Consider the following 24,840-nt stretch of genomic DNA (forward strand, 5'->3'; position numbering starts at 1 on the left):
CACAAGTGTACCTGCCACCCGCACAACGTACGCCCAAGGTAGCTTGACTTTTAACGGGAGGCAGTCGAATAAAGGACGTAATGTACTGACTGGCCCCCATTTGGCCATTTCCGAAAAACAGAAAAAGGTTCTTCAGTTAGGACACTTATTATTATTATTAGTCTTATTAGGTATCAGCAGCTTTTCCCGGACATATCCATATCGAAGCATCATCTGGTGAAATTGGTAGAAATCTGTTTACAATCCAATAAGGGAGTGGCTGAGGTAAGAAACGAGCGCTTGCTTGATGTGGCAATGTCAGGGTTAGAAGTTGGTGCCTGACAAAATTATAGAAGCACCACTGTCGCACTTGCTGGAGCTTTGGAGCGAGTGAAGACAAGGCAGCCATCTTGTCATTTGCCGTCTGACAGTTTCTCATAATTTCTGATTACTTACTTTCAGCAGTTTTTTTATTAACTTATTTTGAACGGTAATGCAGCGAATGTGGCATTAGCGTGTCCGTTCGTCAAGTATAGCGAAGGGCTGGAATTTGGCTTTTGCACACAGCTGGCATTGTCCTTGAGTCATCTTTTGTGGCTTCAGTGTAATTTGGCTAGTTTACTCCTTTGACAAGTAATTTTATTGACTCTTCCAACTTTCCTGGGCTTCACAAAATAGGAACGAGTCCTTTTAAATTTAAACAAATAGTTCCGAAAGTTGAAAAGCCTTAACGCTTTGGGCTGATGGAATTTTTGGTCTTCGCTCTTTAGTGCTGTAACTGGTGATCGACATGGCTCAGTTTTTGGATCATGAAGCCGAAGAGGCGTCTTCTGACGAAGAATTGGAAGATGACGAAGGAATCCGAAGGAAGAAGGACAAACCGAAGAAGAAAAAGAAGGTTATTGACGATTCGGAAGATGAGGACGAGGACGAAGAGATGGACCCAACGGCAGCGGCCGAATTGGCGAATTTTATTCAGGACGAAGTTGACGAGCCAGAAGAGGATGCAGGCGTGGGAGACGATGGGGAAAAGCGGAAACATGAGGACGATGAGTTTGAAATGGAAGATCTCGAGGAAGAAGATTACGATTTGATCGAAGAAAATTTGGGCATTCAAGTACGTGCCTCGATCAGTTCCAGCTGTTCTCCTTTTCTCAAAGTTTGTTTTACGTTCTTGCCCTTGAACCTGGTGTACTTCTGCAATTTGTTCAAAATTAAACGATGTTCGATGCAACAGCTTTTATGCTTCCAATGACATCATCTTAAAATTTACAGAATTACCGTTGCTTTAAGGTGCCGCGTTCTAGCACGTGGCAAATCTGGTCGTCGGACCCCAATCCTTTGTAATTTTCAAGATTAAATTAGTTTTAGAATTAGAACTAGAGCCAAAATTTATAGCTCATGTTTCATTAATTATATGGTGTAGGTAATTTTTTGCACCAGCCAACTTATGCTGATGCTGCTGTTTCGCTGATAGATCAACAGACGAAAACGACGCAGAGTACGTGCTGTGGAAGACGACAGCGACGACGAGAAGGAGAGAAAAGACCGTGATGCCATCGCTAACGAACTGTTTGAGGAGGGTGATGAAGCGGGAACGGCGCCGGTTCGAACCCAGGAAGATAAGCCGCGTACAACAGTGGCGGATGAAGAGATTGACGAAGAAGGAGAATCCGACAGCGACTCCTTCATTGTCGGGGACGACGGCGAACCTATTAAACATCGTCGTGCCAAAGCCGACCGCTACGAAGATGCTGCTTTGCAAGAAGCCCAGGAAATTTTTGGCTTGGATATTGATTATGCAGATTTCCTGGATCAAGGAGATGAGGAATACGATGAAGATGGCGAAGTATAACTGGCTGATAATATAATTTTTTTAATAGGCCATTAAACTTGGGATGTCTAAAGAAGTTAGTGGTCTTAAGTCTGAATTGAATGTTGATATTAGAACTCATTAAATAACGTGTTAGTTAATTCTTGCATTTTGGTATTATCAGTTGCCAAAAACATACAATTTTTATGCTAGTATGAGGAAGAAGACGAAGACGGAGAGATTGTCAGACCACAGCGCAGTCGGAAAACGAAGAAGAGTGTCATGGACGTCTACGAGCCGAGTGATCTGGAGCACGGTTTGCGAACTCGGTTGGACAACGAAATTCGGATGGCTGATATTCCAGAAAGGTATTTATACGGATCTCAAGAAATCATTTTCGATCAGCATGATGACCATACACAAATAGGTATGTGACATTTGTAACCATTTCCTGCAGATTTCAGTTGCGTAGCATTCCCGTTGAATCCCCGCCAGAGGACCGAGCGGCTGCTGAGCTGCAAGACGAAGCTAGGTGGATTTATTGCCAGATGTTTGTGGATGAGAATACAAGCAATCAGGTTATCTAATGCGTTTTGAGTGCATTTCGCATTATTTTGCCTTTTTAAATCTCGCTACACATCGGAGTGGTTAAAATTGGCAGACTCAGTTCAGTCATTTTAACTGTTGATTTGTAAAATCTACCCCTTTGTTGCGTCTCTTATAGGACTTGCAGCCAGTTTCGTTTAATCTAACGGATCTCTTTTTTTGTCTATTGCAGAAAGAGGCCGAAAAGCTGAAAAAGCAGATGGCTAATCCAGATTACAAGGAGGAAAGTTACCAGAATCTAGAAATTCCTTCGGAAGAACAGAAAATTAATCGTATTAAGGATATCCTTGATTTCATTCGAAACCAGTTTCTCGAGGTATTCTTATTCGCATTGTACTTTTGAGTGAAATGCTACAGTTATATTCATATTTTCAGGACCATTTCATTGCGACGTACCGTAAAGAGTATCACATGAGCGCTGTCAACTACATGGCCGTAAACCAAGGCCAGAAAGACCCGAGCAAGCGCATGAAAGACGATCCTTATGGTTTTAATGCTGAAGATATCCGAGAGATCTACGAAAGAGATTTAAATTGGATGCAGCTGCAAAAACGGCGATCAAACTTGTTGAAGCTTGTAACGAAGATGCAGAGTTATTTAAATGCCAAACGAATGAATCAGCCGGAACTTTTTCAAGGTAACTTCCACGTGATTCGTAACTTCGCTTTTTATTGTATAGAATCATTCTGATGTTGTTACGGCTGTTTTAATTTGAACAAAATTTTCGAAGATTCGGATGAGATTTCCGACGAAACAGTGGACTTCATCCGCAATGCCACTTCCATTACGGAACTGCAGGATCGGTTTATTGAACTGAAATTGACTTACGGACAACATTTTCCCAATCTTTTGAAAATGGAGCCAAAGAAAAAAAGTGGGGCAGTTGCATCTGCAAATGGCGAATTGGATGCTGCCTTGGGAAACGGTGACGCACCAGTTGCCGAGGAAGGTGACGCTACCGCTGAGGCCATAGGTGAAGATGCTGCAGAAGTGGCGCGGTTAAAAAGAGCCAGAAGGACGGATCCATATTTCATCTGCAAGGAAGCTGGATTAGGTGAGTCCTAAATATCAGTATGATAACATAATAAGTATATGTGCTTTTTACGTCGGTCTGCACACAGATGCAGACTTAACACTATGTATGAAAAGAAGAAGACTAGTCTTCGCATAGGAATAGTGTTAACGTCTTGTTTTTGCTTTGTCTATGGAGATTTGTAACCAAAATGTTACGCGCCTTTGATTCGCCCATTTTAGGGGAGTGGTTTAGTATTTTCCAGAGGGCAAAATCCTGCAGAGCGCAGTGAGTCATCCATACATAAAGATACTGTACACGTTATGCATACAAAGACTAAGTATATACGGCTTGTTTTTGAATGGTTAATACTTTTTAAGAGGGTAATTTAGCATTGCTGGCAGTGTAACTGTGCAACCATCCACAGTTGGTTTAGTTACTTAAGTAAGCCGCTGACCGCTGGTTGCGTTCCACACTCCATCGAATGAAACGCTAGCTTTGTGTGTTATCGACTCATTCAATTTTGCTGAATCACCCAAGCATGGACTTTGTAAGGATATTAGCAGTTACATTCAACGAAAAAGCCAAAAACACTTAGCAAAAACAAATTCTAAATTAGAAAAACAGCTGAGTGTTTTTAGAACATGCTGAATTTCTAATTTTAAATTTTCTAATTTAGAACTTGCCTTTTCATTTAAAACCGATCAAGGGAAAATTCTGATTGCCGGTTCCCGAGCACCATAAAAACTGAAGGCGGTGGCTGTGGAGTAAAACGTACAAAATCGATTTTGCATTCTAATCACTTACTCAAAATGAACTTAAACGTTTCATAAGCGTGATTCCGCATGTTTTGAAATTTCCTGGCAGCGACAAAAGTTGTCACAGAAAGCAGCATGTTCTAAATTTTTGAAGTTGGATTGTTTTAAACAATGACTGATCGAGCCACAAGAGTTGGAGTCATCTTGCAAGTACGAGAAAAACAACCAGCCGTGAGAAACTGCATTAAACCGTCGCCTGTTTGCGATTGCGTCAGTTACAGTGCACCTGTTAGCGGGTTTTTTCAAAATATCAAATTTTTGATTTTGGTTCAATCCACACCAAAGGGGCTAATTTCAATATTTCAGGCAGGAAATGGGTGCTAAAATGAGCACATTCTCGTTCCAGCAGCACGCTGCTGGAATGAAAATCTTCGAAATTTCGTAACTTTGTTATTTTCCGTGCTGAATTTTTCTATATGCGCTTAAGAAATTTAAAATAATATATACTATTAGGAAGAATAACTGATTTTCTGGTTTGATCTCAAGGTTTGGCACTCAGAGCATACGTGCTTAGCATAGCCGCCTATGAGAAATCTCGAATGAGTCTTCCATAGACAGGTACTTATGTTAGCAGCAAAGGCTCACAGTGAATAACCCGAAAACAACTGAGAATCAGTTTTTTTGCCTAACGGTATGCGTTATTTTGTTTTTTTTAAGCTTATACAAAAGAATTTAACACTAAAATTTATAAAATTACGAATTTTTGAAGATTTTTATTCCAGCAGCGTGCTCCATGGGCCGCCGCACGCGTACTTCAGCTACGTTGCTGCTAGACAGCTGGCAAAATTTTGCCAGCGGCCCAGCAGTATGGCAAACAAAATCAACAATAAATTTAAGAAATAAGAATGGACTGCTTTGTAAATAGTATGCTCTCGTCGTACATTGTATAGTACTTAGCTACCCTCCAAAATTGTTGCAGAACAGGTGCGTGTCACAATTTGGTTACTGACTCCCGTACACTGTTCAGAAACAAGCCGTATAATTATAGACTATAGAACGTCTCATGTATTCTCGATATATACCACGACCGACGGAACTATTTCCGCGAGGAAATGCCACGAAGTGTTTTTTGCTACAACGAATAAAGTGTTATGCTATGTCATGTCTGGTGAGGTCTTGGTAAACTGAACGTTCATTATCCACATACTTTGCTCTTTTGTCTTAGATAAATTTGTAAACAAGTTCGGTCTGACTGTCGAAGAGTTCATTGCCAATGTGGACAGCGATTACACGGTGACGGAGCCAGATCGAGATCAACCTGATCCGGAAATACTGGCCGAAGGATTTGTCTCTCAGTAGGCTATGGTTTTGCATCCTTTCTCATGTACAGGTTTTATCCTTTCGGTTTTGTTATAGGCGCTTTCCAACAGCGAACGACGTTTTAAACGGCAGTGTTTTTATGCTGGCTTCCTCGATTGCTCGCAGTGCAAAATTTCGCGCAATTGTCAGAAAAAAGTATTTTGAATATGCCGTCGTCAATGTCCGGGCTACGAACAGAGGAATCAAGGTACGATGGCATAGGTTTGGCAATTGTGTCAGTGTATTTTGAATTTCAGAACTCTTTTTGTAGGAAATTGATGAGAATCATCCCTGTTTTCCGATGAAGTTTTTGAAGAATAAGCCGATAAAATCGCTCCAGGATGATCAGTACATCAAGTTGTTACAGGTGTGTCTGATCGACCTTTGGTGTGTCTTTGCTGTTCATGTACTGATGTAGTGTTTAATGTTTTAACAGTCTAAGCAAGAAGGCCTTTTGGAAGTTGAAATCGGCGTGGGCCCAAACGAAAGCGGCAACGATCCTCTGTTTGCCAGCATTGTTGCGTTTTTCACAGTGGTACGTTACCGTACGTACATGCTTTCCAGGATACTTTCCGTAGTGAACCTTTTTTTAAAATTTAATTGTTCAGGATGAATTTGGCAAGGACATTCAGTCATGGAACGTCTACCGGTCGAAAGCAGTGGAGAAAGCATTGAAGGGGTTTTTATACCCGGTATTTGCCAAAGAAGTCCACGAAAAGTTGATGGCGGAAGCGAAAGTTTTTGTTAAATTAAACATCCGAAGAAACCTTTTCGAATGGATCAATATTGCGCCATACACCAGAAATGTCGAGACAAGTGGGGAGAAAGATCAGTGGGATAATTTGTGGGATCTCTCCAACGGCATCAGAGTTGTCGGAGTGGCTTTTGAAAATAATTGGTATGTTTATGTTTAAAAATCTGCTTAACAAAGCGTGTTTCAGGGGTGAATATTTGCATTTTAGGGATCAACCAGGATTTGCTGTAGCTACAGATGCATACGGCGATGTGATCGAAAGCATCAAGCTTCCGACTCTACTGAACGTTAGGAAAAAAGTCGGCGAACGTGTCAATTCCGATGATATAGCGAAGCTTATGGATTTCATTTTGGAGCGAAGGCCCCACGTTATTGCTGTTGCTTCCGAATCAAGGAGAGCTATAGACGTTCGAATTGCGATTCACAGTAAGTCTGTTTCGTGGTACTGTAAATAATTATGTTTGTGTTTGACACCTCTGAGTCTACTCCTGCTAGCAGTTATACTGAATTATGCTCCTTGTCAGTGCAGTATTATGTACGGAAATTTTTGTTGACTAGATGCAATTGATCGGCTTCGTCATGAAGAAAAGCTTCCGGATATTCAAGTTGAAGTTGTGGATAATCGACTCAGCTTGTTGTATCAGAATTCTGAAACTGGACGGGCGGAATTTCCAAATTATCACCCAATTCAGCGACAGGCTGTTTCCATCGCACGTCGCTTGTTGGATCCTCTGCTGGCTTTTGCTCAGTTGTTCAATCTGGATGATGACCTGCTGAACTTAAACATCCATCCACTTCAGGTGACAACATTCCGACTTTTTTCGAATAATATTTTACAGAAGTACTGTATATTTTAACATACCTACGCTTTGGTACAGGGCCGCGTTTTTAGCGAAGTTATATTTTTGTAGGAGGTTTAAACGTACGATTTACCTCAATTACCATATTTCTCGAATGTTTTCAGCACTATAACGAAAACATTACTGAAGTCAGTTTTTTAAATTATAAACTACTGGAGCCAAAATCGGATTAGCAATTTTAACTTTACCTAAACAAGTCATTGCGAGATGCTGATATATAATTCCGAGTATGAAACAATAATTTCTGAACTTTACAGAACATGTTGTCAAAGGACGAATTCCGTCGCACTCTGGAAGTTGAATTTGTCAGGCGGGTTAATGAAGTTGGAGTTGATCTTAACGAATGTGTGAACCATCCAGCAACTCATGGAAACGTCGTACAGTTTGTTTGTGGTTTGGGACCGCGGAAGGCTCAGCGTCTGCTTAGTTTGGTTAAGCAAACTGGTGTCATCGTCAGCAGGAATCAACTGGTGATGGTGTGCCGTTTGGGACCTAGGGTACGTTTTATGCAAATTTTTTTCAAATGTTATTATCGTATGATATTTTCTCAAGTGTAATTTTTGGTCCAACTGCCTGCAGGTCTTCATTAATTGCGCTGGATTTTTCAAGATTAATGTGAACGATCTAAGTGATACTGTTACTGGAGAGCAGTACGTTGAGGTTAGCTTAAGTTCTCTCTGACAACTGTTATACGATAAATGACCTTCTAATCTGAAAGTGGTCGTTGTTGTTCTGGATATATAGCCACTCGATGCTACTCGAGTTCATCCGGAAACTTACGACTGGGCTCGTAAAATGGCTGTCGATGCTCTGGAATACGATGAATCCAACGAAGGTGCCAATCCAAGCGAGGCTTTGCAAGAGATTCTTGACAATGATGCCGCCAATAAGAAATTATGGGAACTTGATTTGAACGCTTTTAGCGAGGAACTAGAGCGTCAGGTTTGTTTTATCGCGGCTGAATCATAATCACTGGCTAAATTATAAGGGGAGTTGCTCTATATATTTTAGAATTTCGGGAATAAGAGGATTACGCTTTTGGATATTCGCCATGTTTTGACTAAATCTTTTGCTGATTACCGACCGCTTTATGAAAGCGCAATACAGAATGCATCGCTGATGTTCCAGCTCATAACAGGGGAAAATTCGAAGGCCTACGTTCCTGAGCGGTTGTTTACAGTTACGGTATGCGCGTAGTAATAACTGTTAGTAATAACTGTTACGCCAGATGTTAATCAGTTTTTGATACTGACATTCGCCAAACAAATGATAAGTAAAGCGATTGAAAATTATCTGCAGGTTACGGGATTTTTCTATCATCGTTCCGATAAGAGTGAAGACGACCTAAGGTCAGACAGCTGGCGTGACGATGCGAAGTACGTTAGGAAACGAAAGAATGAAACATGGTACTGCGCGCGTTGTCGACAGCGAGATTTCGCCTCAAAATTGGAGGTGATCGGTCATATTCTGGATGAGCCCAGCCAATGTCCCGGGAAAATTGCTGGAGTCAAAGTAGCTCTGGATAATGGAGTGACAGGAGTGATTAAGTTGCAGAATATTAGCGATAAATACAACAGCGAAGAAGAATTCTTTCCTCAGGATCGGGTTAAAGTAAGGCACTAGTTTCTTAGGGCATGTTTGCGAATTGTAGTAAACGATATTCTGTTTAGGTTGGAATGGTTATCCATGCCCGCTTAGTAGGCGACTTTTCAGCTGAGAAGTTCTACGGCGAGTTTACATGTAAAGGTTCGGATTTGGCTAAAGACAAGTCGGTTCGAGATGCGTTCTATGATCCGGCAGCAGAGAAAACAGCCGTGGATAAAGAAATTAAGAAACAACAGAGACGAGCACCGAAAATGTAAGTTTTGTACGGCACATTTCATTGCTTGTGGCACTGTGGATTCATTCGAAAATAGTTCATTCATTTCAAAGCACTGTTTTATAGAAATTATCTGAAGCGTGTTATTGCCCATCCGTCTTTCAAAAACTTTGATTATATGGAAGCAGAAAGCTATCTTAAGACGCAACCGCTGGGTGAATGTGTAATACGTCCTAGCAGCAAAGGCAATAACAAACTGACTTTGTCATGGAAAGTCGCGGAAGGCATTCATGATCACGTGGAGATTGTTGAACAAGAGAAGGAAAACGTTTTTAGCCTTGGCCAGAAGCTGGTCATCGGTGATGAGGTTAGAGCTGAGGATTTGCCATATTTTATGATTATCTCTGCAGCATTTTCGTTGCAGACTTTTGACGATCTGGATGAAATTCTAGCACGATATGTGCAGCCAATGGCTGTATTTGTTAAGGTACATGAGGTTTTCAGATTTTAGTTAAATCCGAAGTTTACAGATTGTGTAGAAACTTACTGCGAACTGAATCTGTTTAGGAAATCATGGACCACAAATACTACGTCGATTCGCACTTCGGCCAACCGACAACTCACGCTGCGCAGCGGACCGTTATCGATGCATGGCTCCGGGAAGAAAAGTCCCGCAATCCGGCCCGCATTCCTTTTTGTTTTAGTGCTTTTGCCAGTTTACCCAGAAGATTCTTCTTGTGCCACTTGCCTCGACAGAACGTTCGTGAGGAGTTCGTAACCGTGACGCCGGCAGGATACATTTACCGTCGCCAACCGCTCTCCAGTATGCTGAAGTTGCTTGCGTACTTCAAAAATCATTTCCAGGAACCACCACCAGGTATGGTTTTGTGCATTAAAAGCCTCTTTACACGCGTTCTTCACTTTTCAAGCGCAATCTGCTGTTAGCTTCCTTGAATACTCCGCACGGTACTTCTGTTACACCGGGCACTGGATCGATGTTGATAACACCTACTCCGTCTCACATGGGAGTTCCAAACATCGCCCATTTAACAAGCGTCGTACAAAATATGCCGCAGCACGTCTGGGATAAGCTTAAAGTCGCTGGGGTGAGCGATAAGATATTTTCATAGTTTTATCGTGAAAATACTGAATGGAGTGCTGGATGCATTACTTTGTTCGTGAGTTTGTTGACTGAAGTTAACTCTGTGTATGGTATAAAAGGAAAAACATTACGTATGATGTTAAAGTTGGAATCCTGCGAATTATGAGTAGAAGTGCAGCCTTATATCTGTAAATTGGGAAATATGGTTGCAGTTTAACTATTAAACTCACTCTGGAAGTAACTGAATTTGATACCTCTACAGACGACTGCCATGTCTGCTACTCCGATGACGTTCGCCACTCCCCGGACTCCGAGCGGCAATGCTAATGCGGCGGCTGTCCATCAGACACCGGCCGGCGTCACTCCCTCGGGATCGAGCGTGGCGGGAACGACAGCCTGGAGCTCGGCGGCGAAGATGTGGCAGCAGGCTATGACGGGTCAGCCATCGGGGGCCACTCCGGCAACCCCGCAGTCTGTGGGTGCCACGCCAGCCTCATCGACCAACTGGAGTGCGGCAGCCGCTGCCTGGGTTAACAAGTCTAACACGGCGGCCCCCGCGGGCAATGCTGCTGAAGAGGGGGCCACACCGACAACGGCGGCGGTGTCGGCGTGGATGGCCGCGGCGCGCAACCGGAATCCAGGCGATGCCACTCCGCGCTGAATGATTCCGTAGATTTTGTTGTGCTTTTGCAGTTTTCTGCGTTGCTGGCGCGAATGGTAGCTGTTATTGCGCAGTGTTCGTATTCGTACCCGTGGTTTGATGCAACGGGATTTGACCCTCCAGGCAAGACGTGTGGACTTTATATCGTTGTGTAAGTTTTTGGTTTTCCCAGTAACGAATTGACGCTGTAAGGACAGATACATTTGGTATGATTGTTCTTTCGGTAGCGGTTTTTTTAGAATCTTATGTTAACGACTGTGTTAGTGTTGCTGGTATTTCGGTGTAAAGATTGCTAGAACTTTCGCAATTTGTCTGAGGAGATCAATAAAATTGTTAATCGAAAATCGAAACGAACACAATAATTCAGATGCCGAGAAACGATCAAACGAATACAACTAATCGACAACCGCCTCGAATGGCGGCTCGCTTGGTACACGCGTTTTCTCAACGACGCTCGGACTTCAACTGATTTGAAAAATTTACGGTACCATTACAAAATTTAACATTACAAAATTTACGGTCACACCAGCGTATTAAGTACTTGCATTTCGCTTATCAACAAAGTGGTTCAGAGCTTTTTTTGACGGTTTGGTTTTGTTGATGTCCCTTCTTTTCACAGTTATAGGTCTGCTAGTAGCCTAGTTTGCTCTGCACCACCGTAGCTTCGCGAATCCACTGCAGTTTGCACAGCAATCAGTCGATTGAATTCTCTTCACATCTCAAGAACCGACTTGGTTTGATCCGTTATCAACGGAATTTGGATACAGATTGTTACCGGTTGACGGTATTGTAGAATGTCTTCTGGTACTCCCTTGAATCCCAAGCCTTTTTTGAACGCCCTCACTGGCAAATCAGTGATTGTGAAGCTGAAATGGGGCCTGGAATATCGGGGGTTCTTGGTGTCCGTGGACGGCTATATGAATCTCCAGTTGGCCAATACCGAAGAGTACGTGGAAGGCGCCCTAACGGGAAACCTGGGCGAGGTGCTGATTCGCTGCAACAATGTGCTTTACCTTCGTGGAGTGGACGAAGAAGAGGAAGACGGCGAAATGAAGGAGTAACTCCCTTTGCTCGCCATTCAGCTTCCGCACCAACCAATGCGGGATAATTTTTTATGTTGAGCGCTTCGCGTTCTGGCCTCGGTCTCTTCCCCCGTCATTTCCTAATGATTTTTCGTTGTTGTTGATATTTCATTAAGTTTGTTCATTGCACTTAATTTTTTAAATATTGAGGGGAAATTAAAGAATTCCCAGTTTTCCATGTTGCTTTTAATTTGAGCTTTTGTCGTTTGCCTCTCACTGCTCTCAGTTTTTCATTAAATGCACTCGAAGAAATCGCTAAACTAAATCGATTTATGTTTTCATATTCACAGCTGTTTCTGGACATTTACAGTTATCACCATATAATTTGCCATGTGCAGCGAGAGCACACTGCACATCATCAGTAATAAAAAGTAAAAATGCAACTTAACGCAGAAATCAGTGGACTAGTTTCCATTAAAACCGTGTCTCACAGAAAAATCAACTAGAATCAACGAATAAATACATTTTCCAGACACTTTAGAACGCCTTCCACGCATGTCGAGGTTATCACGCCATCGAGACAGAACGATAGCCTTGATCGCTGTTCCTTCTGATATTCTTGCCACCGTGCATCACCTTCTTCAACCGTCGCGTCAACGAGTCATTCATGTCAAAAACAATGGAGTCGGTCTCCACGTCGCTGCCGCTGGCGCTGCCCGTCGGCGTATCGGACGCGCGATCAGGATAAAACTCAATTTGATTACTGGGACTAACGCCGTTGAGGAATTCAGGGGTTTCCAGTTGTTCCCTCGTGGGCTTACGGAAGTTTTTCAATAAAAGCGAGGACGTTACGACGGACACGGAGGACAACGCCATGGCCGCCGCGCCCATCCACGGATCGATCACAATCCGCAGTGGCCGAAGCGCCCCTGTGCACAGCGGAGAAATGAAAAACCATTAATAAATCTGCGTATCCAGTCTACGCTATCAAGCGAACGGAAAAAAGCTATACGGCGCAATGCTGCCAAAAAACGATCAAAAATTCAGAAATTTCTCCAAAGACACTAACCTGCAGCGATTGGAATGCCGATAATATTGTACACAATAGCGAAAATAAAATTAATCCGTATGCGTTTCACCGTTTTTCGGGATAAGAGAACAGCTGCTACAACATCAATGAGATCATTCTGCAACAGAAACCGGTAACTGTCACCTTGTTCTCAACGGAATAGCAAAATTGTATCTTTCTTACTCGTATCAGGACTATCTGCGCTGCCTCCACGGCCACATCAGTTCCCGACCCAATGGCTATTCCCACATCCGCCTGCGCCAGCGCCGGCGAATCATTAATCCCATCACCCACCATCGCTACCCGCACTCCATTCTGCTGCAGCTGACGCACCTTCTCCGCCTTTTGTGAAGGAAGAACTTCGGCGTATACTTTTCGCCGGCGAATCCCTACCTGTAAAGCACAGAAAACGTGCTCGTCAAATCAGAACTTGCCAAATCAGAATTCTTGCAAAATAGGTAAGCTAGTTATAACAGTGTACCTCAGCAGCGATAGCTCTCGCGGTCCGTTTGTTGTCGCCGGTCAATAAAACCACATCCAGACCCATCTTCTGCAAAGTGTATACCGCCAGACGAGCTTCGGGCTTTACTTTGTCGGCCACCGCCATCATGCCGATTAACAATCCTGAACACATAATAATTAATATTTAAATATACTTAACTGCTCTGATATACATTTCAGATGTGTGCGAAGCCAGTGCGAAACTGCGAAGTTAGTCTGAATTCCGACAAAAAAACACTAGGAACAAGCGCGAAAATCTATGACAAACACAATAAAGGGTTCGGCTAACAATCGCTATTCTGAAAAATATACGAGTTAAGAATGTCACAAGCTACCCGTACTATCTGAATACTTATACGAATTGCACGGAAAGACAATATAATTACCGTCAATGGCCACCAGGACAGCGGTTTCACCACGGCTTTCTTGTCGAACCATCATCTCATCGACTTCATCCGATACGGCGACATCATTCTGTCGCATCCACTCACGGGTTCCGATGAGTATTTGGTGCGTGGCGCCATTCTGCTGTACAAGCGAGGTTCGGTTCTCCGTCTGCGGCGTAGCGTTACGACTACTCAGTAGAGGCAGTGACTCCACGGTCACTCCGGACAACTTCACATCTTTCGAATGCATGGAAATTTCTAACCGATCCTTTTGCTCGTATAACGATACCAATGATTCGAAATTGCCCACTCTACAACTCAGGCCATACCCCGGGGCGGCGTAGAAATCGCTGCACTTAGCAAAACTCTCCACCTGGAGAATCTAAACGGAAGAAGCAGTGAAGCAAAAACAGTCCAGTACCAAACTACTGATCAACATTCCTTACCTCCTTCACGAATTTGGTAATAGCAACGGCTATAGGATGCTCACTGTTGACTTCCGCCGTTCCGACGATGGCAAGGAATTTTCCAATGGAGCAAACAGCATGGTCAACAAAAAGACATAATTTGGTCAGCTGTGGCATTCCGTATGTTAAAGTACCGGTTTTATCGAACACAATACACTTTATCTGCAAAACAATTAGCATGACTAACTATGCGCTGACTCGTAATACCAGTCCGAAGCACCTGACCTTGTGTACGGTTTCCAGTGGCTCGCCGCCTTTGATTAAAATGCCGTTCAAAGCCCCAACTCCCGTACCAACCATCACAGCCGTCGGAGTGGCAAGACCTAATGCACATGGACAAGCAATGGCAAGAACGCTAAGGGCGCAGCGGAAGGCAAACTCGAAAATCTGCTCGTCAGTGGGGTGGTACGAGGTGTCCACATGGTGGATACCCGGCTGCAAACAAACAAAAACACCGTGAAATCAATTCGGTTTTTTTTACCAATCAACGAAACATTACGAGGTTGGTAGTGTGAAGTTGTGAACATACCGACAGCATAAGAACATAACTATCGTGAAAACGTTATAACGCCAACAATGCCACTACAGAAAAATCGGGGTTTCTTGAAAATACGAATAACAACCGTATGCAGAGCGCAGGTACTGTACAGATATCTGAAGATAATTATAATAATAATTTCAGATGACATTGATTTAATTCGCTTTACGGCCAGAAATATTTTGAATTCCGACTATCCTCTGATCAGCATTTTTTGATAAATACCGTGCTATTTGTCATGGCGCTCGAAGTTGCTGACGACATGTGGTGCTGCGTGGTACTATGGTCATTCCCGTTGCCTCCAGTAACGAAAGTGTGCCTATCACCAGCCATGGAGTCTGGAATGGCCTCGGGATCCACATAGCCAACAATGATCCAAGCCACGACAGTGATCATGGACACACTGATGATCATCGGCACAAAGTAGCCGGCAATTTTATCGGCATATTTCTGAATTGGCGCTTTGTTTGTTTGAGCTTCTTCCACTAATCGCGCGATCTGAGCCAAGGCGGTATCCGATCCAACATGTGTGGCTCGAATAATCAGAACACCGTTCTGATTGACGGACCCACCGATTACCACATCATCTACCACACAGAGCAAAATTATGAGACCTTCCACCAAATAATGTGCACACACAAAACAATAACAAAATAAAACGGCAGAAAGCATACAAACTACAATTTTGAAAAACTTCATCTTCATTCTGTATTTGAAGAAACACAAAACAGAATTATGTTCTCCACATGGAATTCGGCCTGCACTGACCTGGGCGCTTCGGCGCCGGCATGGCTTCGCCGGTAATTAATGATTCGTCAACACTGCTGCTGCCATCGATCACAACACCATCAACCGGGATTTTGGTTGCAGGAACAACCTTCAATACATCTCCTCGCTGCACCAATTCGATATCTATGGATCTTTCGGATAAGATATTATTCTGTCCATCTATTTCGCATAGTATTGCTTCCGTAGCCTGAAGTGAGCGAAGTCGGGCAAGAGCTTCCGACGTTTTACTCTGTAAACAAAACCGCATTTAAAGAATTTTGTGCATTATTGGTACAGTACAGTTTTTCTCAATCTCCGGTGAGTTTTCAACAAAATACAACGTTTAATAAAGCTACATCAGAGAATAAACAAATGCAACCACAAACCTTAGCTTTATGCTCCAGCCAGCGCCCAAGAGAAATGAACATCAGCAGCATCGGAGGCGTATCGAAAAAGACCATCGGGCTTTGCAATCGCAGCGCCATTGCTACGATAACCATAACCAAGGAGTAAACATATGATATGGTTGTGGCAAGCATGATCAGTACATCCATGTTGGCCGATTGATGTTTAATTGCTTTAAAGGCCTGGACAAAAAATAATCGTCCACCGAATATCTGAAACAACAACAGCGCCCTCCATCATTACTTCAAGCAAAGCAGCAGGCAACAGGTAACTTTTACCAAAACGGGTGTGCTGGTTAAGAAAAGCAGAAGGTTTTCCAACGAAAGACCAGGCACCAGATCCTCGCTGTGGAATCCTTGTGAATGGCGCGTCATGAAAATCAGCATGATAATCATGCAGGGGAGACCGAATATTAATGACCACAAAAAGGAGTGGAACCATTTGCGAATACTTTCTCGGTGTTCTTTTTGAGGATCAAACACCTTTTTGGACGGCAACGAAGCGGAAAAACCCATATCCTACAATTCACAATCCAAAACGAAATAATATCTTTGCGCCATACGTAGTACATATAATATGGCTTACACGCACTTACATGACCTCATATATATCACAAAAATCGATAAAAATATATCAACTTCGCAAACGGAGCAAAACATAATGCCAAGCGAACAGAAGGCAGCAAGGTACGCACTTCTGGGCTACGGCAACAACCAAAAATAACAAGAAAGGGTACGATAAATCAGCATTTTACGGTAAAACCAACGTACATCTATGGCTTCCATAATCTTTCGAGCGTTGGTTTTCGTCGGGTCAAACCGGAAATGACCCTTACTGAGGGACAGCGCTACAGACGCTGATAAAACGCCCGGCAGGTCCGCCAGTCCCGATTCTATCGTGTGGACACATGACGAACATGTCATTCCAGAAATCTACAGAGCACAATTTTTCGTCATCAAGTAAGTACAATTTTTGTTTATAGAGACAACAATCATGGCACCGAAAAGAACGCGATTACTATAAGATCAACGGTTTCCTCGGTGCGGTCGATGTCGTAAGTTTTATGTTCTCCTATCACAGTGGCATCGAATCCCATGTCCTGACAAAAACGCAACAATGCATCGTTATCAAAGAGTGACAAAAGCACAACATGCATGTCAAATAACGCAAGCAGCATACCGATATTTCTTCCGCTATGCGTTCGGGCGTTATCAGTTTCGGATTGTACTGAAATCGGCCTTTGCCCGTGGTCAGAGCGACGGAAGCGGATTTGATGCCTTCCACCTTGCGCATTCCACTCTCGATGGAGTTCACACAGGAAGCGCATGTCATTCCCGTAATCTGAATGAACAGCAAGCACTTTTTATTGTTTGATAAATTATTTCAGATGCATTACAAGAATAACACCGACATTCTTCGCTGCAAAAGCCCATAATTAGGCATTTTAATTTCACCTAACAAGTAACTAATGGTAACTTGGTAAGTAAACTCTGATATCATACCTGTTTAAATTTTCGATGAATGTATTACGTTAACTGAGGTATTTCGCAAAAATGTTCCAAGTAATAATCAATAACTTCTCTACAAATGCACTGCAACTCACGGAAATGTCCACTTCCGCTGAGGGCTGGTTGAGATCGACCAATTCGAAATTCATTTTTCCGAAGCGAAGCCAGGCAGCAGACGGGCTGCCAGTCGATGATGGCAGAATTCAACGTTATCGCAAAAGATATTCCTTTGCGAAAATGGTGGAAATTCATCCGATAAACCGCCTCACACAAGGAGACTCAACACATGCGGATTCCACTGAACTACATTATTTGAAGATATTTGCAGCGCCAAGCTGCGCCATATAAAGTGCTGTTCCTGTAAAAAGCAAACCGGTTTTCTATTAGCATACCACCAGCTCACCAATGCGAGAGCGAATTTTCCTTTTCTGCTTTTAACTTTACCAACCAAAGTAAACATATGGTCACGCCGTATAAGATCAACTGCTTCAATACCGTACTTTCAAAAACCTTTAAGGCAAAAAACGGAAGGAATCCAAGAATAAAATCGGAAAACCAAGTAACCCAGAACCCTGATTTCGGAAATTTATTTTCATGAATGTATTATATTTGAACAGTAGACAAAAAATGGTAAGTCAGTGTTACCAAAATCTTAAAGGTAACAGCAATGGATGCCTCAAATTCTGTCAATCAGTCAAGCCCGCACACAACTCCACAAACATTAGCTTACCAGGCTACCAGCACCCGAAATTGTCCTCTGCGTACTGTGCAGATACTGCGAGATAAGACACGAAAATCAAATCCAATGGGAACTAGCCGAAGATTCTGAATCTGGTTATCTTGTTCGTTCAAAGTCTCCTTTGGCAAGTGGCTCTCCAGCAGCAAAGCATCTATCTCATTGTACGGACGTCCTTACAACTCTTCTAAAAATTATTAAAGCCAACAGTAAATACAGCAATCGATAATACTCCAGATCGAAAAATGAAAATAACGCACAATTTCTAAAAAATTGGAACGTGTATTGACCTAATTATGAGAATCACTAATACAGCAGTACCTATTACTTACTGCCAGTGGCGTAACGAGCCTAATAATTTGGGGGCCACGGCCCACCCCAAACGAAAAGTTATAGCATAGAGTCTATGGGAACGGCCTACCCCAAAGCCAGTACTTGTGGCCCACCCCAAACCTTTGCGCTTGTTACGCCGCTGCTTACTGCTAACAGCTGGAAAGTGGAAACTGCAGTTAGCTGACACAGAAGTTGCGCTATGCTGTTTATCAGCTGCTGACGCGATTCAAACACGATGTGAATCTGTCTGAAGCAAGCAAACGCGATGATAGAATACAACTGTTTGTACTACGAGTCCGGAAGGCTTTTAACCAAAAATTGTTGCGAAATATTGATATTTATAAGACGGTATGCCCTTATGTGCACGATACAAAAAAATGTACATTATGTACATTATGGTAAAATGTACATTACAAACATATTAAACCGGCTAAAAAAGCATAGAACTTGATTGATTACTAATGAGCTTTACGTGACAAATTTGCGTTAATGGCATTTAGTGAAATTCTTTAGAAGTGTGCGCGAGTACAAATTTATACGAGCCACATTTTACGTCCTTAAAATTAGTACAGGATTTAAAATGGGATGACTGCTGACATAGATTTGTATTCTATCTATATTTACTTTTACTATACCGCAGCTTGTTATTTTACTCTTAAAAATATTCATTTAGGATTTATTATTAGTTGGTGAGGTGATTGATCAGTCAATCTTGGGATCATACAGATATGATCCCAAGAATATCTACCCTACAGACATGTAACAGTCACATTCATATACTTTTATATTATTAATACACTTTTATTATATTCATTTGCACTTGAATCTGCTCAAAGCGCTTATCTGTTTACAAAAATAAGATGCGTAGAGAATAATACTTTCACTTCCAGAATCCTGTACAGATAAAAACTAGAAAATCTTATACAACAATAATACCGACAAGCACAAACCACCGTCAAACTAAATGCTCTTCATGCTGTAAAATTGTAAACACCAACAGTAAACGACGGGTTTGTCCATTGACTTGTCCATTGTCTGGCAAAATTTGGTCGATCTGAATATGCAAGGAACACGTCATTCGGTCAGAAGTTCTTAACGTACCGATGGCATCTGTTATTGCGTTCCGGCTACACAAATCGGTGCAGGTTGAACAGCTGGAAAAAAACGTCACAGGTTCGGTTTTCCCGGCTTGATACTTTGTCAACGACTCAAAAACACTTACGACGGTAAAAGATATCCGCCTGGATGATCCGGTATAATAGCACAAAATTCATGATAAAAACCAGAACAATTCCAGTACACGCCACCGTAGAGCAGAAGAGACTGGTCACTTTATGGAAATTAATGTAATGCCAGAGCAGCATGTAGACGAACGTCGATATCCGGAACATGATGAAACTGCCTACATGCCAGAAACAAATAAAGAAAATCACCTCTACTGAAGTGTGACTACACAGTTTTCATTACCAATGTTCAAATATTTTACAACCGAATACTGGGTGGACATTTTCGGCACTCCCGTGAGAAGGAACAACTGCCTCCAATGAAGAAACATGCTGTTCACTTCCACCATTAAAGAGATGATGGCAAATCCTATGTAGTGGTGCTGGATAGCGGCTATTCCCAAGCAAGTGGTCACCTGAGCAATACAACACCGCTTAAATAATAAGTTAAAAGATCAGTTCTTTGGTGTGATTTCTGTATCCATTATTTCGTTTACCTCTTATCCAGGAGCGTCTGAAGCACAAAACAGCACTTGTACCGCAAGACGAAGAAGAAAATTACAAGATAGGCACACCGCAATTTCACCGTCCCCAGTTCAACTTCAGTTTTAAAATACTATCACGACTGCGCAGAATAATGCGTTTTATGAGCAGTGAAGTGAACAAATAATTACACAGTTCTTCCTTTACAATGAACAGAAAAGTTATAAGGTTATGCGGTTGAACTGTTGGGAGAAAATTTAAAGCGAAAAATTTTCAGCGTGTTAAAAAATAACGATGTAACAGTTTACTATAACACTGACTGGAATACCAATCGTTGAAATACTTATTACCTTAAATACAACTAATTTTCTTCTTCTTTCTAAACAATGACAGTGTATAAAAAATTAAAAAAGGTGTTAACGTCAAATTTTTTTCTCAGCCAGTTGCTGAATCCACAACATTGAACATACCACAACGTGGTGCAACATCATTTCCAGTGATTTCCGGTTTGGCTTATGTGTGGCTATATCGACGAAATCGTACACAAAATACCCTGAAAACAGTCGACAATGAGGATTATTCTGCATCTACATGACTACAACCAAACAAGTTTGACGACATTAAGCTGCATTTTAATACCGTGCTAAAATTCGTAATGTTGGTTAATTTGAATTTTAATCATAAACTACTGCAGTCCGTTTTCTTGTACGCACGGATAGATATTTGATGATGTATCATATGTGCAACCACTCCTAAAGTCAACACTGAAATCTACTGTTAACTGTGTAAGCTGAGCTCAATTTGTAAATTGAGCAACAGGTGCACCGGCAGTACTTGAAAAAGCGACTTACCAACGGAGACCGCAACTGCTGCCTGCGAAAAACTTGAGTACGGTTGAACCAGATCGGCTATTATTTCCGGTGTCAGCCATGCACTGAAAATACGGCAAACAATACAGAAGCAAACGTTTACAAATTATTTACTCGAGCCGCCGATTGCGCAAGATGTTAAACGTTAAATTAACGCATGTGACATTACTTATCATGCGAGGTAATTTTCACTGAAAATTCGGTAACGCTACTTAGCGATTAAAAGTTAGGCTAAATTCACACCTAAAAATTAATGAGAATGCACTGAAAGTGAATAATACAAAAAAAAGCCAAGGATGCTGCCGTGCTGCATACATATACTGTACATTTTGTCATGTACACAACAGTCAACATGAAACTGCGTACCACGTCAAACACCAAATCCCGGAAACCGTTCCATGTACCAGCGATGTTGCCGTGTTGCACCATCGCCATGAGGTCTTTTCCGAGGCTCGGACACTTTCCGGCTGAATGCGCTTAACGATATTATTTACCAAAGCGAATCCCAGAAATCCATTCAGAATCCAGAAAAAAGCATTACATGACGATCCATCCTTTATCGACAGAGCCATGGCCAATGGCTGCCAACTCCTGCGACTCCAGTATTCGGCAGAAATTATGGCTAATAGTCCGCCCGGTCTACAAGAATAGTACAACACTAGCAGTGGCTGTATAACAATATGAGCGATAATTAATGACCAATGAGCATAAAGTGGTTTTAAAACCAGCACGGTTTAGAAAAGCGGAAATATTATGAGAAAAATTCTGTACACAGCTGCTATTCAAACATGAGACTGGTGTTTACTGCTTACTGCTAATTGGAATAACAGTGCCAGCGGCATAACAACACATCGAAACAATTGAAACTTTTATTGCAAATGAGTGCAGCAAATCGCAGCCGTTTCATAAATCAAAATGTGCCTGTATCAGGCTATATGTATCGACATCCTATAGTCCCGACTCGCATAATGCAGTAATAATAAATATTAACATCTGTTGTAAAGATTCTGTCTAATAAGTCGTACGTAACGATTTCAGAAAAGTTTATTTGCAACGCGGCATGCAACAGTTTGGACTCAATCGGCGCTTCGACTGTGTTTTTGAATGGACTGTTGCATATGAATCCATCGAGGGAAATCAAAGACCCATATTCGGCCCATTCATTCACTTCTCGCCAACAGCCACGCCTGGTTATAGTACACACTTTCACACCGACCACTAGGAGTCGAGAGTCGAATCCGATCTGGATTTTTGTCGGAAATGTGATGAGAGGGGAAGTACAAGTATATTAATGACATAATACAGTAACTTATTTTATGTTAATTGGTTCTGAAGTTATTTTCGGCTAAACCATCGAAGCAAACAAAAGTGACGGAAAATAACGTGCTATACGGTAGTTGTACAATACCATTATTATAATTACAGTATAGTCTGTACTATAATGATAGTAAATTTAGTATCACAATTTTGTACTTACTCGCGTAGAGTATCCTTTAGTTCGTAGGACTGTGTCACCTGAGGTCTGAATTAGAGTTAGTTTAGAGTCTAGACACATCGACTTTATGCTTTCTTTAGGAGTGCTTTTTTCTTATTGTTAGTTTTATTTACAGTAACGGGTTAGCATTGTGTTACCAACCTTGTCCTTGCTTCACTTTTTCACAGCATGCCTGACAGTGTACGCTGTAATCACTGTAATGTTTAATTAGATTTAACACTGTTGGAAGTTGTCGGTGACTTTTAATTTTTTTTATTTTCAAAATGCCGAGGTTTCGACTGACGTTTCCTGTTCGAGTATCTCTTTTTATTCACCATATCCCTTTGGCTGCTGGAGTCGTTTTTGCCGTCGCCATATTGATCTCTTATGTGTGGGCAGTGCTGAATGATCATGTTCCCCCTATCTTCCCGTACATTAGCGACACAGGAACATTCGCCCCGGAATCCTGCTTTTTTGGTCAGCTGTTAAACATTGGCGCTGTGCTGGTTGCGTTGACGGTTTATTTACGTTACATTGAACTTCGCGATTTCGTGCATGTCGATAATTTTCCTCGTTTCGGATGTTTAAGCAGACTGTCCGTAACACTGGGCTTGATCAGTTCATTCGGAGTTAGTCTTGTTGCCAATTTTCAGGAGGTAAGATTCCGTAAGAAGGTATTTCTGGGATTGTGTTTGAGTTTGTTAACTATTTTCTTGTGGATATCAACAGGTTAATCAAATTGAACTGCACATCGTCGGTGCTAATATGGTTTTCGGCCTGGGAGCCATCTACATGTGGGTGGAAACCTACATTACCTACAAAATTCACCCTGGACGAGAGTCCAAGTGGATGTGCCATTTCCGGTTGATTTGTGCAGTTGTTGGATTGTTGGCGTTTGTCAACATGATGGTTACCATTGCTGTCGCTTTCCATTATTACAAGCCTTTGGACAATCGACAACCGGTTTACTGGCTACCGGTACGTAAAAATTGAAGCGCTCTGATAGATTTGATAATGCTTGATTTTTAAGCTGGCTTAACAAAGTTGGCAATGGTAGGGAACTAGCAATATTTTCACGGCATTTTGTGGAGTTAATTTACGGTGAAGTCGTAATTATTTTGCATTACTGTATTATTAATTGTTAAGCGTATCACGTATGAACCTACTGTTTGGTGGAAAAGAAAGTGCTTACTTTGCTTCACGAAAGATTGTTTTCACATGAAACGTGAGGTGTAGAGTACGAGTACGCAGAATTAACGGACACAGAAAGAATAAAATGACTTGGTTCCTTTCGAATTTTGTTTCTCTGAATTGCTTTTAGGTGTGTGGCCTGTATTTCGCTGTCCAAGTTTATCTGCGGTTCTGAACAACTGGGATTGCTAATATATTTTTCTGCTTTCATGATAACTGGATAGTTACATAAATTTATCTGTAATTCGCTTTGTTTTGTGTTGCAGGAGGATGGCGGATGGGAATGGCACACTGCCAGTTCGGTGTCGGAATGGGTAGTTGCTACGATGGAAGTGCTGTTTTTTTCGTCGTACACAAAAGAATTTAAGCGCTTCAAACTTATTTTCCCCAAACTAGTCCTGGCTGAAGCCACACCATCCGACAGTATTTGTGAAAGCTCAGATACGGAACCAGTGTATCCCAGTTTTGCTGCCGTGTAGGTTGTTATCTCGAGCTATACTGCAAATTGATTAGCTTTGTGATTTTTACACACTCGTCGATTTTGTTATTCTCGTGCAATATTAGAGGGTCAGTATAAATTGTAGTTGATTGTTATCGTTATACAGTTGGCTGGCTATTCTTAGTTTTAAACTTTTGTAATAATTGGTTTTGAAATCTTTTGATGGTGCAGCAAAAAAACGCTTGAAAATTTTATAGCACTGCTGGTATGTTCAGAATTGACCGTGGTCTGCTGAAGTGCTAATGCAAGCTTGTTTGTAAATGAACTGTACATCTACATTGTGCATTGTGCATGCAAATTTCTCATGATAACAGATAAGGTCGTGCAGAGTGAAGACTATCTATACAGTATCCATTCATCAGTTCATATGCAGTATCTTCATATCTACAGGTACAGTACAAGTGCATCTGAGATAATACACAACTATATATAAAAAATCCTAATCCGAAAATACGAGTTTCCAAAATCATAAGTTAATAAACCACAAGCCCACAAAACTCACCATCGCTGAACTGCAAAGCAAATCCAGTAAAGAAATAACTGGAGTAATAAAAGCGCGGTAAAATGTTAATGGAGGGAGTATAGTACCATCAATAATTCAAAATCATTGAAACATGAAAAAAATTAGTTAATCAAAGGAGTTAG

At 41.8% G+C, this 24,840-nt stretch overlaps 5 protein-coding genes across 10 annotated transcripts; 3 read left to right on the forward strand and 2 right to left on the reverse strand.

Annotated features, from left to right (window-relative positions):
- Positions 1–103: 103 nt before the first annotated feature.
- On the forward strand, positions 104–11,064 carry LOC129585064 (transcription elongation factor SPT6-like). The gene is made up of 26 exons (XM_055477584.1): positions 104–264; positions 750–1,096; positions 1,457–1,828; positions 2,006–2,160; positions 2,250–2,370; positions 2,571–2,714; positions 2,774–3,035; positions 3,129–3,452; positions 5,394–5,523; positions 5,585–5,735; positions 5,799–5,894; positions 5,964–6,062; positions 6,136–6,425; positions 6,490–6,707; positions 6,840–7,081; positions 7,399–7,638; positions 7,721–7,801; positions 7,886–8,083; positions 8,153–8,326; positions 8,441–8,752; positions 8,812–8,999; positions 9,087–9,327; positions 9,385–9,447; positions 9,528–9,837; positions 9,906–10,066; positions 10,325–11,064. The coding sequence occupies exons 2-26, from the start codon at positions 770–772 to the stop codon at positions 10,721–10,723; spliced, it is 5,298 nt and encodes a 1,765-aa protein (XP_055333559.1). The 5' UTR covers positions 104–264; positions 750–769; the 3' UTR covers positions 10,724–11,064.
- A 145-nt stretch (positions 11,065–11,209) lies between these two features.
- On the forward strand, positions 11,210–12,057 carry LOC129582925 (small nuclear ribonucleoprotein F-like). The gene has a single exon (XM_055474559.1). The coding sequence runs from the start codon at positions 11,518–11,520 to the stop codon at positions 11,782–11,784; it is 267 nt and encodes an 88-aa protein (XP_055330534.1). The 5' UTR covers positions 11,210–11,517; the 3' UTR covers positions 11,785–12,057.
- LOC129582896 (copper-transporting ATPase 2-like) lies at positions 12,037–18,586 on the reverse strand. Of its 4 annotated transcripts, none has more exons than XM_055474527.1 (17): positions 18,456–18,586; positions 18,118–18,310; positions 17,483–17,745; positions 17,059–17,220; positions 16,898–16,978; positions 16,650–16,811; positions 16,158–16,397; positions 15,861–16,091; positions 15,475–15,724; positions 14,932–15,293; positions 14,394–14,603; positions 14,148–14,330; positions 13,702–14,083; positions 13,296–13,438; positions 12,998–13,207; positions 12,815–12,932; positions 12,037–12,674 (listed from the first exon to the last, which is right to left on the reverse strand). In XM_055474527.1, exons 3-17 carry the CDS (start codon positions 17,534–17,536, stop codon positions 12,313–12,315), a joined length of 3,150 nt encoding a protein of 1,049 aa, XP_055330502.1. In that variant the 5' UTR covers positions 17,537–17,745; positions 18,118–18,310; positions 18,456–18,586; the 3' UTR covers positions 12,037–12,312. The 4 variants fall into 4 exon arrangements, with proteins under 4 accessions (XP_055330502.1, XP_055330510.1, XP_055330516.1 ...); XM_055474535.1 differs by having other exon boundaries at positions 18,545–18,566; XM_055474541.1 differs by lacking the exon at positions 18,456–18,586 and having other exon boundaries at positions 18,126–18,427.
- Positions 18,587–19,250: 664 nt separating this feature from the next.
- LOC129582774 (TLC domain-containing protein 2-like) lies at positions 19,251–24,832 on the reverse strand. 3 transcript variants are annotated; one of them, XM_055474394.1, is made up of 7 exons: positions 24,698–24,832; positions 21,398–21,670; positions 21,014–21,096; positions 20,633–20,715; positions 19,924–20,095; positions 19,679–19,858; positions 19,251–19,610 (listed from the first exon to the last, which is right to left on the reverse strand). In XM_055474394.1, the coding sequence occupies exons 2-7, from the start codon at positions 21,601–21,603 to the stop codon at positions 19,570–19,572; spliced, it is 765 nt and encodes a 254-aa protein (XP_055330369.1). In that variant the 5' UTR covers positions 21,604–21,670; positions 24,698–24,832; the 3' UTR covers positions 19,251–19,569. The 3 variants fall into 3 exon arrangements, with proteins under 3 accessions (XP_055330369.1, XP_055330360.1, XP_055330376.1); XM_055474385.1 differs by lacking the exon at positions 24,698–24,832 and adding an exon at positions 21,844–22,149; XM_055474401.1 differs by lacking the exons at positions 19,251–19,610; positions 19,679–19,858; positions 24,698–24,832 and adding exons at positions 20,177–20,193; positions 21,844–22,154 and having other exon boundaries at positions 19,956–20,095.
- On the forward strand, positions 21,986–24,290 carry LOC129582762 (DNA damage-regulated autophagy modulator protein 2-like). The gene is made up of 3 exons (XM_055474375.1): positions 21,986–23,161; positions 23,235–23,483; positions 23,963–24,290. Exons 1-3 carry the CDS (start codon positions 22,790–22,792, stop codon positions 24,173–24,175), a joined length of 834 nt encoding a protein of 277 aa, XP_055330350.1. The 5' UTR covers positions 21,986–22,789; the 3' UTR covers positions 24,176–24,290.
- Positions 24,833–24,840: the final 8 nt, after the last annotated feature.

This window comes from Paramacrobiotus metropolitanus, unplaced genomic scaffold, assembly GCF_019649055.1.
Source record: "Paramacrobiotus metropolitanus isolate TYO unplaced genomic scaffold, Prichtersi_v1.0 Parri_scaffold0000002, whole genome shotgun sequence".
In the NCBI taxonomy this organism is placed as follows: Eukaryota; Metazoa; Tardigrada; class Eutardigrada; order Parachela; family Macrobiotidae; genus Paramacrobiotus; species Paramacrobiotus metropolitanus.

Excerpts from the sequence above, each read along its gene's own strand:
- LOC129582774 (XM_055474394.1), bottom strand. The coding sequence starts at position 21,603 with ATGGCTCTGTCGATAAAGGATGGATCGTCATGTAATGCTTTTTTCTGG. Across the intron at positions 20,716-21,013 it reads AGCAGTTGCGGTCTCCGTTG|GGTATTTTGTGTACGATTTC; the intron begins GTAAGTCGCTTT and ends GACTGTTTTCAG. Across the intron at positions 19,859-19,923 it reads TGTAAAATATTTGAACATTG|GCAGTTTCATCATGTTCCGG; the intron begins GTAATGAAAACT and ends TCTGGCATGTAG.
- LOC129582896 (XM_055474527.1), bottom strand. The coding sequence starts at position 17,536 with ATGAATTTCGAATTGGTCGATCTCAACCAGCCCTCAGCGGAAGTGGAC. Across the intron at positions 16,092-16,157 it reads TAACCAGCACACCCGTTTTG|ATATTCGGTGGACGATTATT; the intron begins GTAAAAGTTACC and ends TTGTTGTTTCAG. Across the intron at positions 14,084-14,147 it reads TTACCAAATTCGTGAAGGAG|ATTCTCCAGGTGGAGAGTTT; the intron begins GTAAGGAATGTT and ends TCTTCCGTTTAG.
- LOC129585064 (XM_055477584.1), top strand. The coding sequence starts at position 770 with ATGGCTCAGTTTTTGGATCATGAAGCCGAAGAGGCGTCTTCTGACGAA. Across the intron at positions 9,000-9,086 it reads CAGAGACGAGCACCGAAAAT|AAATTATCTGAAGCGTGTTA; the intron begins GTAAGTTTTGTA and ends ACTGTTTTATAG. Across the intron at positions 9,328-9,384 it reads AGCTGGTCATCGGTGATGAG|ACTTTTGACGATCTGGATGA; the intron begins GTTAGAGCTGAG and ends TTTTCGTTGCAG.
- LOC129582762 (XM_055474375.1), top strand. The coding sequence starts at position 22,790 with ATGCCGAGGTTTCGACTGACGTTTCCTGTTCGAGTATCTCTTTTTATT. Across the intron at positions 23,162-23,234 it reads TTGTTGCCAATTTTCAGGAG|GTTAATCAAATTGAACTGCA; the intron begins GTAAGATTCCGT and ends GGATATCAACAG. Across the intron at positions 23,484-23,962 it reads AACCGGTTTACTGGCTACCG|GAGGATGGCGGATGGGAATG; the intron begins GTACGTAAAAAT and ends TTTGTGTTGCAG.
- LOC129582925 (XM_055474559.1), top strand. The coding sequence starts at position 11,518 with ATGTCTTCTGGTACTCCCTTGAATCCCAAGCCTTTTTTGAACGCCCTC.